This window comes from Pongo pygmaeus, chromosome 1, assembly GCF_028885625.2.
Source record: "Pongo pygmaeus isolate AG05252 chromosome 1, NHGRI_mPonPyg2-v2.0_pri, whole genome shotgun sequence".
NCBI classification, from domain to species: Eukaryota; Metazoa; Chordata; class Mammalia; order Primates; family Hominidae; genus Pongo; species Pongo pygmaeus.
The window spans coordinates 21,225,122-21,238,983 of NC_072373.2; the positions used below are offsets into that span (position 1 = coordinate 21,225,122).

General features: G+C 51.2%; 1 protein-coding gene across 2 annotated transcripts in view; it reads right to left on the minus strand.

The window, feature by feature from the left end:
* The window catches only part of OBSCN (obscurin, cytoskeletal calmodulin and titin-interacting RhoGEF), a 173,910-nt gene that overhangs the window by 72,801 nt on the left and 87,247 nt on the right, over positions 1 to 13,862 (minus strand). The window contains exons 46-55 of one of the 2 annotated variants that reach the window (XM_063671646.1): positions 13,210 to 13,473; positions 12,411 to 12,674; positions 11,783 to 12,046; positions 8,089 to 8,352; positions 7,305 to 7,568; positions 6,682 to 6,984; positions 2,878 to 3,141; positions 2,250 to 2,513; positions 1,442 to 1,705; positions 195 to 461 (exon numbers count right to left, since the gene is read on the minus strand). In XM_063671646.1, coding sequence (XP_063527716.1) covers positions 195 to 461; positions 1,442 to 1,705; positions 2,250 to 2,513; positions 2,878 to 3,141; positions 6,682 to 6,984; positions 7,305 to 7,568; positions 8,089 to 8,352; positions 11,783 to 12,046; positions 12,411 to 12,674; positions 13,210 to 13,473 — 2,682 coding nt within the window. The remainder of the gene's footprint in view (positions 1 to 194; positions 462 to 1,441; positions 1,706 to 2,249; positions 2,514 to 2,877; positions 3,142 to 6,681; positions 6,985 to 7,304; positions 7,569 to 8,088; positions 8,353 to 11,782; positions 12,047 to 12,410; positions 12,675 to 13,209; positions 13,474 to 13,862) is intronic. The other variant, XM_054467038.2, reaches the window with a different exon arrangement.

Genomic DNA, 13,862 nt, shown 5'->3' on the forward strand with positions numbered 1-13,862 from the left:
GGGCAGAGTGGGGAGGGGGAACCGCATCAGAGCAGCTACCAGGAAGGAGGCAGGGCCTCAAGGCAGGTAGGACCCCCACCCTGTGGAGCCCTGTCTCCTCAATTGGAAGCCCCAGGTGGGGAGGCAGCCCCGAGGGTCCGCCCAAAGCACAGGAACTGCGCTATATCCTGGGCCACGCTAGCCTGGGAGCCCACCTGTGACAGTGAGGGTTGCACTGGTGGCCTGGGAGCCACAGGTGCAAGTGTATTCGCCAGTGTCTTCACGTTGTAGGCCCCGTAACACCAGCTCTGCGGTGCAGCCCTGAAGCCGTGGCTCCCGGCGCCCATTGGCCTGCAACTGCAGGCCACCCTTGCTCCAGACCACTGTAGCAGTGGGCTGAGACAGCTCACACTGCAGGGTGGCCGTGGAGCCCTCTTCTGCCTGCAGACTCTGCAGTGGCTCCCGGAACACTGGGTGTGGGGCTGCAGGGGGCAGGAGGCAGGGTCAGCTCCAGATCTATACCAGGCATCACTCTCCAGGCCGGCAGATGAGGGCCTGGGCTCCTCCCAGCTCCCTGGCCTGGCTCCACAGGCGGTGCTGCCTCAGATGGTACTGGGGACCACCAGTCTGTGATTCAGGAGTGAGGAGGCAGCGTGGTGGGAAAGCAGGGAGGGGCTAGATCTACCCAGGGCTTAGGAGGCTGTCCTCTCACCCAGGACCCCACCCCCAGCCCCCACAGGGCCACACACCCGAGAGCCCAGGGCAGGGATGCGTACTTCAGAACCCAGGGTGAGACCCTGTACCCCAGACCCGAGGGCAGAGCTGAGTCTCCCAGATCCCAGGGCGAGGCCAGGGCCCAGAGCTATAGGTTCCACCTCCCCTCTGTGGGCACCCAAATCCCAGGGCAGGGATACGTATTCAGACTCCAGAGTGGGGCCGTGTCTTCCAGACCCCAGGTCAGGGCTGTGTCCCCTAGACTCCAGGGCAGGGACCAGGTTCCCTTAGACCCTCAAGTGCCACGGGGGCTGTTTGCCCCACAAGGCTACACTGAGAATCAGGGCCAGCCTGCAGGGCCCAGGGCTCTAGGTCCTGCCTCCCTTTCCTGGGCACCAGAGGCCTCCCTCAGAGAAGGACATGAGACCCTGTGGCTAAAAGACTCCAGGTCTCAAATGAAGGATGGCAGAAAGTTGGATTGATTAGGTGGTGGTGGCAGGCAGTGGGAGGGAAACAAGGTGGGAATTCCTTCCCTACAACCATAACTGGTACACAAGGTCACATGGCTGAAGCTCAGTACAGACACCAGGGCACGGGATAATGCTGGAACCCAAGAACAGAGCAGACAGAGGAAACAGCAGGAGGAAGAGGAAAGCAGCATCCGCAAGGAGGTGTGCTGTGCCTGCAACTGCACACAGAGGAAGGACACACACCCACATCAGTCCGTGTGGCCACGTGTGGTCATTACCCTTGACAATGAGAGTGGCTGATGTCTTCTCCTGACCACATACACATGAGTACTCTCCAGTGTCTGCCACGGACAGGCCATGAATCTGCAGCTCACATCTGGTCCCATCCTGCCTCAGGTTGTATCTGTCCCCACCTCTGAGGGTTTCAGGTCCCTTCCTCCACTCAACAGGGGCCGCCTTGCTCAGCTCACACTGCAGCACAGCCGTGGCCCCTTCTGTGGCCTCTTCATTTGTCAGACCCTTTGTGAACTTGGCGGGCAGGGCTGGGGAGGTCAGAAGATATGGACACAATCATGCCTCTGAGCCCACAGAAGAGACAGGACATGGATGACACAGAAAAGACACAGAACCCAAATGGACACGAGCCACATCGGGATGTGCTGAGCACAGGCTGCTTCCCTCAGTCCAGGCTGTATAGCACATGACCATGGCCCCTTCTGTGGCCTCCTCACACCTCGGTCTTTATATGAATCTGGCACATACAGAGCCGAAGAGGGCCAGACACACATGGAAATCAGATCATCTGGAGCACTTTGGTAGACAGAATATGAGGGAATGGAGGACAAGACATAGAACCAACAGGGCAACGTGACTGAACCCATGCTGGTACACAGATGGGAGCTGGCTAGAGATGCTGCTTTCTCCTGGTTTCTGCAACAGTCCAGGAGGCTGGAAGGGATTCTGGGGAATTATGGGAACAGGATGATATCGACACAGGGAGATGACACGAATGAGTGGAGATGGATGGCATGAAATCAATACTGGCACACCAGAACATGGCTTTGCTTGGCCACATGTGATCTTTACCCCTGATGGTGAGCATGGCCGAGGTCCTCTCCTGCCCACACACGCACGAGTATTCCCCAGCATCTGCCACAGCCAGGCCACGAATCTGCAGCTCACACCTGGTCCCGTCCTGCCTCAGGCTGTGTCTGTCCCCATCTTGGAGTGTTTCAGGTCCCTTTCTCCACTCCACAGGGGCCGCCTTGCTCAGTTCACACTGCAGTGTGGCCGTGGCCCCTTCTCTGGCCTCCTGGTTTGTCATGTTGTCTATGAATCTGGCCGGCAGGGCTGGGAAGGACCAAGCAGTCACTGAGATCATCAGACTATCTGGACAACTCTGTGGACAGGACACAGACACACACGAGGAGCCACACAAACCACCAAAGGACCATGGCAGAATAAGCAAACAAATGTAAGGAAGGCGAGAAAGCACATGGCCCAAGAGGAACAGAGAACATGCAGGGATGGGGATGAACAGGAGGACATCTCCTGATGAGGAGAAGCGGAGGCAGGAGATGCCCAGAGGACCCCAGTTAGAGGACACACAACCTGAGGGTTCCCACAGGGGTGCCATATTTGGAAGTAGAAGGTGGTAACACAGAGACACATAGATTCCAAGCCACAAGTCCATGTGACCACACGGGATCTTTACCCCTGACAGTGAGTGTAGCTGAGGTCCTCTCCTGCCCGCACACACACAAATACTCTCCAGTGTCCTCCATAGCCAGGCCATGAATCTGCAGCTCACACCTCGTCCCGTCCTGCCTCAGGCTATATCTGTCCCCATCTCTGAGGGTCTCAGACCCCTTCCGCCACTCCACAGGGGCCGCCTTGCTCAGCTCACACTGCAGCACAGCCGTGGCCCCTTCTGTGGCCTCATGATTTCTCACATCTTCTATGAATCTGGCCGGCAGGGCTGAGAAGGACCAAGCAGTCACTGAGATCATCAGACTAACTGGACAACTCTGTGGACAGGACACAGACACACACAAGGAGGCACACAAACCACCACAGGACCATGGCAGAATGAGCAAATGAATGTACAGATGGTGAGAAAGCACATGGCCCAGGAGGAACAGAGAACACAGTCCCCATCTCTGAGGGTCTCAGGTCCCTTCTTCCACTCCACAGGGACCACCTTGCTTAGCTCACACTGCAGTGTGGCTGTGGCCCCTTCTGAGGCCTCCTTGGTCTTCAGATCTTGAGTGAATTGGGTAGGCAGGGGTAGGAAGTGTCACATGGACAGAAGCCATCAAGCCCTCTGGAGGATCTGAGGGACACACCTGAACATCCAGGAAGAAAAGAGAAGCAGGAAGGCTGGAGGAACTTGAGATGAGGTGGACCAAAGTGCATTTGACAGTGAAGACTTCCTGCATTCTGCCTGTGAGGTGCAGATTGGGTGTGAGATGGGCTCCATCCTGGATCTCTTCTCAGAGGGCATCTTATCCTACCTGTGAACTTTCATTATGGGGAAGCAAGACAGGCTCCTCCAACTTGCAACCCACATATGCAATAACATGATGGACATCTCTCTATGATGACACAGTAGGCACCTCCAGGTACCAACATCCACTGCCCCATTGGCATCCCTCACACAAGAGATAGCCTGACCAGACAGGGCTTCCATCTGGCAGTGCCCATGCCTAGATATACCTGGGCTCACCATACAACATCCCAGCCCACACAAGGCCCTGCTACACCTCCATCCAACATGCTCCTGGACTGACCCTATTGAATCCACATTCCCACATATTACCCTGACTCATATCACCTAGATCATGACAGAAACCAGATGTGGCCTCAAACCACACTTCTGAACCTCCAATCTACCATTCTCTCTTGCCTCCTGACTCCAGGCAGGGGGCTCACAAGTTAGCAGAGCAGGGCCTAACCCGATTACATAGCCATAGACTGCTATGGGTTGTGTTTCTACAGAAGTCAAATGTTGAAGTCGTAACTTCCACTATTTCAGAATATGACTGTTTTTGAGATAGGGCCTTTAAAGAGGTGATTAATGCTAAATGGGATCACAAGAGTGGCATCTAATCCAATATAAATGCTGTCCTCATAAGAAAAGGAGATTAGGAAACAGAGAAGGACCAGTGAAGACACAGAGAAAACGGCTGTCTACAAGCCAAGGAGAGAGGCCTCAGAAGGAGCCAACCCTACTGACACCTGGATCTCAACCATGTAGCCTCCAGAATGTGAGGAAATACATTTCTGTTATTTATACCACCCAGTCTATGATACTTTATGACAACCCAAGCAAACAAATTCAGACTTTGGTACCAGGAGTGGGGTGCCAAAGGAACAAATACCTATAAATGTGGACGTGGCTTTAGAACTCGGCAATGGGAGGTAGCTGAAAGATATTTCAGGTGCATGCCAAAAAACAGTGTTTGCAGGCAGCAATTGTTGGTGAAAACATGGGTGTTAAAAGTGATTCTGGTCAAGCCTCAGATGACAACGGGGGACATATTATTAAAAACTGGAGAAAGACAATCATTGTTATAAAGTGGCCAAAAACCTGGTCAAATTTTATTCTAGTGTTTTGTGGAAGGTAGGACTTGCAAACAACAAAATTAGATATATTTACCTGAGGAAGTTTCTAAGCAAAGAATTGAAACCATAGCCTGGTTTCACTCTAATATGAAAATGTGAGAGGACAGAGATAAATTCAAAAAGGATTTGTTAAGCAAAAAAGGAACCAGAGCTTGAAGATATAGAAAAATTTTCAGGCTATACATACTGCAAAAAAAAAAAAAAATGAGAAAGCATTATTCTGGGGAGAATATCAACACTGGACAACCATTTGCTACACAGATCAGGTGTGTGGTTTATGGATCCATTCAGCCCGCTCAGCAGAAGCCAGTAATAAAAATGAGATTATCAACGAAAGATCTGTGGAGAACTCTTTTGTCTGGTGGCTTTGATCCACATGGATCGCATGGGACAAAGTTTTTGAGACCTTTATACCAGAGGAAATGCTGCTAGCTTGAACTGATTGGAACAGAGATGGGACAAAATGAAGGAAGGATGTCAGACTTCTGAGAATCCACAGGATGGGCCAATAGAGTTACATGGATATAAACATGATATCCTGCAAGAAAAAGGAATAATGACCCAAAAGTTGGTTCAGGGGTTGACAGGAATGGCATTATAACCAGGGGGTAGAGGGCACAGGCCTGAAAGTAAGGCTGTCTCCTCCTCAGTTACAGAGAGCCAGACACCTCCACTCAGGGCTGAGGGGGTAGAGTTGCAACCCTGTTGGGTCCAGAGGACTAGGCATTAATCCAAAGCCTTAAAACCTAATGATATTTGTCCTGCTAGGGTTACATCTTGCTTGGGACCCATGACTCATTTCTCCTTTCCAGTTTCTCCCTGATTCAGTGTGTCCATCCTATGCCTGTCCCACCATTGTGACGTCAAAGCAAATAACTTGTCTGATTTCACAGCCTCACAGATGAAGAAAAATTTTGCCTCTGTATGAATCACACTTTATCTCCCTCACAGTTGACTCAGATGATATTTAGAGGTGATTTGGACTAGTTGATATTGAAATGGGCTAAGATTTGGGACTGTTAGGAAGAAGTAAACATATTTTGCACGTGAGAAGGCCATGAATTTTGAGAATCCAGATGGTGGAGTGTTATAGTCTGAATTGTGCCTCAGAAAAAATGCATATGTTGAAGTCCTAATCCCCAGTACACTTCAGAATATCGCTGTATTTAAAGACAATCATTGAAAGGTAAAATGAGGTTGTTAGGGTGGTTCCAAATCCTGTATGATGGGTGCTCTTATAAAAAGAGGTTAGGACACACATATGCACACAGAGGGACATCCGGACATCCATGTGAAGACACGGGGAGAAGACAGCTGTCCACAAGAAGAGAGGAGCTGACATCTTGATCTTGAGATTTCAGCCCCATACTTCTGAGAAAATAAATCTCTGTTATTTGAATCACCCTGTCTGCAGTGCTTTGTTACGTTAGCCTGAGCAGATGAAGACAATACTCCTTTAGAAGATTGGAATGACCACAATGATCAATCAGAACACTCACCAGACTGATGAGGTGCCTGGCCTGAGCCATCACTATGTCTGTCAAAGGACATACATTTCCTGACCTCCATGCCTGAGGCCCAAGAGCTGGTGGACATCCACAGGCCTTTGCAAGATGGCAGGGGCCCCAGACTGCTCTCCTGGACCCTGACACCTGCCTGCTGCTCTCCCTGTTGACACCTGGGGACCCTGCACTATTCACCCCTGGGGTCTGTATGCCCAGGCCCTAGATTAGGCCATCCAAGTGGGTTCTCAGTGTGCATTTGTGGGATGGACCACACAGATGAGTGACTGAATAAAATGTCATCGACATTGAGAGACACTGGGAGAGCACAGACCATGTGGGTTAAGTTGGGGAAGACAGAAGTCACTCAGGTGGTCACATGTGGTCTTTACCCCTGACAGTGAGCATGGCCGAGGTCCTCTCCTGCTCACATATGCATGAGTATTCTCCAGCATCTGCTATGATCAGGCCACGAATCTGCAGCTCACACCTGGTCCCATCCTGCTTCAGGCTGTATCTGTCCCCATCTTTGAGGGTGTTGGGCCCCTTTCTCCACTCCACGGGGGCCGCCTTTCTCAGCTTACATTGCAGTGTGACTGTAGCCCCTTCTGTGGCCTTCTGGCTTTTCATATCCTCTATGAATCTGGCAGGCAGGGCTGAGAAGGACCAAGCAGTCACTGATATCATCAGACTGTCTGGAGGATTTTTTGGACAGAACATGGACACCAATAAGGAGCCACACAAACCACCAAAGGACCATAGCAAGATGAGCAATATACAAACAATGAGAAGGCAAATGGCCCAGGAGGCACAGAGAACACACAGGGACATGCAAGAGCAGGAGGACATCTCCTGATGAGAAGGGGAGGCAGGAGATACCTAGAGGGCCCCAGTTAGAGGACAGACAATCACAGGGTTTCCACAGGAGATGTGCCACATTTGGAGGCAGAAGATGGTGACACAGAGAGGTGTATACACCAAGCCAGAAGCCCACATGGCCACACAGGATCTTTACCCCTGACAGTGAGTGTAGCTGAGGTCCTCTCCTGCCCACACACACATGAGTACACCCCGGTATCTGCCACAGCCAGGCCATGAATCTGCAGCTCACACACAGCCCCGTCTTGTCTCAGGCTGTATTTGTCCCCATCTCTGAGAGCCTCGAGGCCTTTCCTCCACTCCACAGGGGCTGCCTTGCTCAGCTCACATTGCAGTGTGGCTGTGGCCCCCTCCGTGGCCTCTTCATTCCTCAGACCCGCTGTGAACTTGGCAGGCAGGGCTGGTGGAGGGATCAGAAAGACATGGACACAATTACACTGAGCACATGAAAAAGACAGGACATGGATGGCACAGAGAAGACACAAACCCCAACTGGACACAGACCACATGCAGGGTATGCCAAGCACAGGCTGTAGATTCCCTCTGTTCAGTCTGGTAACATCACAGTCATGGCCCCTTCGTGGGCTCCTCAGGCCTCAGAGATAACTTGAATATGGCATGCAGGGCCAGAGAGAGTCAGAAAACACAGAGAACATTAAATTCCTTGGAAAGCACTGGTAGACAGGACATGACAAGATGAAAGACAAGACACAATCCAATAGGACAGGGCCCACAGTATCACAGGAGTGGGAATCTGGATGTACAGGAGAGTTTCTTCTGGTTCCAGGAAGCTAGAAGGGATAGTGTGGCATGACGTGAAGAGTGTGGCAGTCTGGGGGAGACCTTGCAATGAGCAGAGATTGACGGCAGGAAGTGAACAACTGGACAACAGAACACAGATCTGGACACACGGACTTTACCCCTGACGGTGAGCGTGGCCGAGGTCCTCTCTTGTCCACACGTGCATGAGTATTCCCCAGCATCCGCCACAGACAGGTCATGGATCTGCAGCTCACACCTCGTCCCATCCTGCTTCAGGCTGTATCTGCCGCCATCTCTGAGGGTCTCAGGACCCTTCTTCCATTCCACAGGGGCCACCTTGCTCAGCTCACACTGCAGTGTAGCTGTGGCCCCTTCTGAGGCCTCCTTGGTCTTCAGATCTTGAGTGAATCGTGCAGGCAGGGCTAGGAAGGGTCACATGGACAGAAGCCATCAAACCCTCTGGAGGATCTGAGGGACACAACCTGATTATCCAGGAAGGAAACAGAAGCAGATTTCGAGGACATGGGATAAGGCGGACCAAAGACTGCGTGAGACTGAGGTCTTCCTGTGTTCTGCCTATGAGGTGCAGATTGGCTGGGAGATGGGCTCCATCCTGGATCTCTTCTCAAAGGGCATCTTGTCCTACCCATGTCCTATCATTACTAGGAAGCAAGACAGGCTCCTCCAACTTCCACATACGCAATAATGTGATGCATCTCTCTCTTCTCTCTCTCTCTCTCCAGCCTCACAGGAGGCACCTCCTTGTCCTGACACCTGCTTCCCCATTCTCATACAGGAGATACCCATCCTAGGCAGGGCTTCCATCCAGGACTGCTCATGCATAGGCATACCTCGGCTCACTGCCAACCATCCCAGCCCACACAAGGACCTGCTGTCTCCACCTCACTGCTCCTGTCCTGACTTTACTGGATACACATTGCCTTGGCTCAATCACCAAAACCCCCAACAGACTCCAGATGTGGCTTCTACGCCACACCTCTGACCCTTCAACCTACTGTCCTCTCTTCCCTCCTGACTCTAGGCAGAGTGAGAGCTCACAAGGTACAATGGAGCAAGCAGCACCCTGGCTACCCCGTTATGGTCTGATTGTGTCCCCCCAAATTCATATGTTCAAACCTATCCTCTAGAACCTCAGAGCATGACTGTATTAAAGATACAGTCTTTAAAGTGGGCTTTAAAGTGGTAACTAAGGTTAAATGAGGTTGTCAGGCTGTGCCCAACTCCAATATGACTGGTGTCCTTATAAAAAGAGGATATTAGGACACAGAGACACACTGAGGAGTGACCATGTGAAAAAACAGAAGACTGCATCAACAAGCCAAGGAGAGAAGCCTCGGAGGAAGTCAACCTAGTAACACTCCACCTCAGACTTCTAGTCAGAAAACTACACAAATATTGGTACCAGAAGCAGGGTGCCATTGTAACAATTATCTAAAAGTGTGGAAGTGGCTTTGGAACTGGGTAATGGGTGGAGGCTGGATGATATTTGAAGTGCATGTTGGAAAAAACCTAGATTGCTGTGAACAACCTGTTCACGGAAAGATGGACATTAAAAATGCTTCTGGTCAGACCTCAGATGGAAATAAAGAACACGTTATTGGAAAGTGGAGGAAAGGCGATACTCATTAATAAGTGGCAAAGAACTTGTCCAAATTGTGTTGTTGCATGTGGAAGGTAGGACTAAGAAACAATAAAATTTTGCATGTTTAGTTGAGGAAATTTCTAAGTAAAGTGTTGAAGGTGAAACCTGTTTTCTCTTTGCTGCTTATTGTAAAGTGCAAGAGGAGGGAAATAAATTGAAGAAAGAATTGTAAATAAAAAAGGAACCAATACTTGAAGCTTTGGAAATTCTTCAGCCTAACCACATGGTAAAAAATGAGAAACTGTTCTGGAGAGAACATCAAGGGTGTGGCTAGACAACCATTTGCTAAAGCACCAGGTGTGCAATTTATGGATCCAATTAGTCATCTCAACAGAAGCCAGGAATAGAGATGCAGTTATCTGGAAAAGCCTCTTGTCTGATGGTGTGGACCTCCATGAATTGCATGGGAGGCCAACTCAGTTTTTGATAATCTTATACCAGCAGATTGGAGTGAATTGGATTGAGGTGGGATAAAATGAAGGAAGGCTATCAGACTTCTGAGATTCAACAGAATGAGCTAATATCACCATATGGCTGCAAACATGTCTTATCCTTCAAAATAAAAGAATGGCCCCAAAGGCATCAGCAGGGCTGCCACTGCCACTAGAGGTCCAGGGATCAGGACCACCTCTTCCCAGAACAGAGGAGGAGAGGCTGTTACCCAAGGATGAGGGGATAAGATATTACCCAGGTCTGAGAGATTGGGGACAACACTTTGTTTGGCATGGAGGACTGGAATTAAGTCAAAGAGAATTATTTTTCAGACTTTAAAAAAAAAAGTAGAGATGGGGTCTCACTGTCACCCAGGCTGGAGTGCAGTGGTACAATTATAGCTCACTGCAGCCTCAAACTCCCAGGCTCAAGTGATCTTCATGCCTCAGCCTCCCTAGTAACTGGAACCCCAGGTGTGCACCACCACACATGATAAATTTTTTTTTTTTTTTTTTTTTTTAGAAAAAAGGTCTTGCTACATTTTCCAGGCTGGTCTAGAACACCTGGCCTCAAGTAATCCTCCTGCCTTGGCCACCCAATGTGCTAGGATTATAGAAGTGAGCCACTGTACTGAGTCACCAGCCTTAAAATCTAGTAAAATTTTCTCTGCTAGGTTCAGACCTGCAAAAGATCCATGACCCTTTTATTCTTTCCAACTTCCCCTCTTTTGAACAGGAACGTCTATCCTATGCCTGCACCACCATTGCATTTTGGAAGCACAAAACTTGTCTGGTTTCATGCTTCACAACTGAAGAAGAATTTTGCCTTGGAATGACTCATACTTCACCTCCCTCACACTTGACTTAGATGGCATTCAGATAAGATTTTGATTTTGAGTTGATGCTGGAATGGGTTAAGATTACGGGCTGCTAGGAAGGAGTAAGTGTATTTTGCATGTTAGAAGGTAATTAATTGTGGGAAGCCAGAGGGCAGAATGTCATGGTCTGAATTGAGTCCTCTCACCAAATCCATGTATGTTGAAATCCTAACCCCTAGTACTTCACAATGTCACTGTATTGAAATAGTATCTTTGAAAGGTAAAATGAGGTTGTTAGGATGGGCCCAATCCAATATGACCAGAGTATCTATAAGCCAAGAAAAGAGGCCTAAGGAGAAACCAACCGAGTGACTCCTTGATCTTGGAATTTCAGACTCCAGAAGTCTGAAAAAATAAATATCTGCTGTGAAGTTACCCAGATGCAGTGCTCTGCTGTGTCTGCTGAGCAGATAAAGGCAGCGGTCTTTCAGGAGCCTGGCATGACCACAAGAACCACTCAAACACTCTCAGCAGATTTAGTTGGGCCTGGTCTGACCGCCTCCTCGGTGAGCCCCCAACCCTACTGTGCATGTCCATCAGCAGAAACATAGGCCCTCACCTCTAGGCCTGGGGCCCCAGAGCCCGCGCACATGTGCAAGCCCCAGCAAGATGCCAGTGGCCCCAGACAGCTCTCCTGGACCCTGACATCTATCTGTGGGGCTCTCCTTTGGGTCCCTGTCCTATTCACCCCTGAGGTCCATATTCCCAGGCCCTAGATTAGGTCATCCAAGTGGGTTCCAGCTGCATTTGTGGGATGTATCACGCAGGGGAGTGACTGAATGAGATGGCAATGACATCAAGAGGCACTGGGAGAGCACAGATCATGTGGGTTAGGTGGGAGGAGACAGGAATCACTCAGGTGGCTACATGTGGTCTTTACCCCTGACGGTGAGTGTGGCCGAGGTCCTCTCCTGCCCGCACACACACGAGTACTCTCCAGTGTCTGCCACGGACAGGCCACGAATCTGCAGCTCACATCTGGTCCCGTCCTGCCTCAGGCTGTATCTGTCCCCACCTCTGAGGGTCTCAGACCCCTTCCTCCACTCCACGGGGGCCGCCTTGCTCAGCTCACATTGCAGCACGACCGTGGCCCCTTCTCTGGCCTCCTGGTTTTTCACATCTTCTATGAATCTGGCAGGCAGGGCTGGGAAGGACCAAGCAGTCGTTGTGATTATCAGACCGTCTGGAGGACTCTGTGGATGAGACATGGTCACCCACAAGGAGCCACACAAACCATCAAAGGACCACACGTGAAAGAGCAAACAAACGTACACATGAGGAGGAAGCAAATGGCCCCAGAGGAACAGAGAACACAAAAGGAGAAGGACATGAGCATGAGGATACCTCCTGGATAAGAAGGGAGGAGGGAGATGCCGAGAGGACCCTGGTTAAAGGACAGACAACCATGGGGTTGCCACAGAACCACGCCACATTTGAAGGCAGAAGGTGGTGACACAGAGATGTGCAGACACCAAGCCATGGTCCACACAGCTACACACGATCTTTACCCCTGACAGTGAGTGTGGCCGAGGTCCTCTCCTGCCCGCACACACACGAGTACTCCCCGGCATCCACCACAGCCAGGCCACGGATCTGCAGCTCACACCTGGACCCGTCCTGCCTCAGGCTGTGTCTGTCCCCATCTCTGAGGGTCTCATGCCCCTTCCTCCACTCCACCGGTGCTGCCTTGCTCAGCTCACACTGCAGCGTGGCCGTGACCCCTTCTGTGGCCTCTTCATTCCTCAGACCCTCTATGAACTTGGAAGGCAGGGCTGGGGAGGTCAAAAGACACAGATATAATCACATTCTCTGAGTACCTGGAAGAGAAAGGAAGGACATGGATGGCAGACACAAGACACAGAACCCAACTGGGCACAGGCCGCATGCGGGTGTGCTGAGCACAGGCTGTGGACTGGGACTTCCCTCAGTACAGACTGTACAGCATATGGCCATGGCCCCTCCCGTGGCCTCCTCACATCTCAGGCTTTACAGGAATCTCTGGCACCCAGGCCCAGAGAGGGTCAGAAACACATGGAGAGTATCAGGGGAAAGAATGTGACAGAATGGAAGACACAGAATCCAACGTGACAATGTCGACAGAGTCCTCGGAGGCACACAGTGGGAGCCCGCTAGAGAGGCTGCTTCCTCCTGCTTCCTACAACAGCCCTGGAGGCTGGAAGAAGCTCGTGCAGTTACACAGGCAGGTACAGACATGGGGAGAGAATGCAGCATGGGCAGAGACGGATGGCGTCAAGTCAACACGTGGACACGAGAGCATGGCACTGCTTGGCTGCGTGTGGCCTTTACCCCTGACGGTGAGCGTGGCTGAGGTCCTCTCCTTCCCGCACATGCACAGGTACTCCCCAGCGTCCTCTGCCACCAGGCCACGGATCTGCAGCTCACACTTGGCCCCGTCCTGCCTCAGGCTGTGTCTGTCTCCATCTCTGAGGGTCTCATGCCCCTTCCACCACTCCACGGGGGCCATCTTGCTCAGCTCACACCGCAGCGTGGCCGTTGCCCCTTCTGTGGCCTCTTCGTTCCTCAGACCCTCTGTGAACTTGATGGGTAGAGCTGGCGGAGGGTCAGAATATATGAACACAATCATGCTCTCTGAGCACATGGAAGATACAGAACATGGATGGCACAGAGAAGGCACAGAGAAGACACAGAACCCAACTGGACACAGGCCACATGTGGGGTGTGCTGAGCACAGGCTGTGGACTGGGGCTTCCCATGCTCCAGCCTGTCAGCACTGTAGCTGTGGCTCCTTCCATGGCCTCCTGAGTCCTCACACTTTATGTAACTCTGGCTGCCAGAGCCAGAGTATGTCAGACACACACGAGGACCGTGAGAGTCTCTGGAGCGCTCTGTGGGGGGAGGACAGGACAGCATGAAGGGCAAGGTACAGAAGCCAACAGGACAACATGATGGAGCCCATCCCTGGAGGCACATGGGGTGGA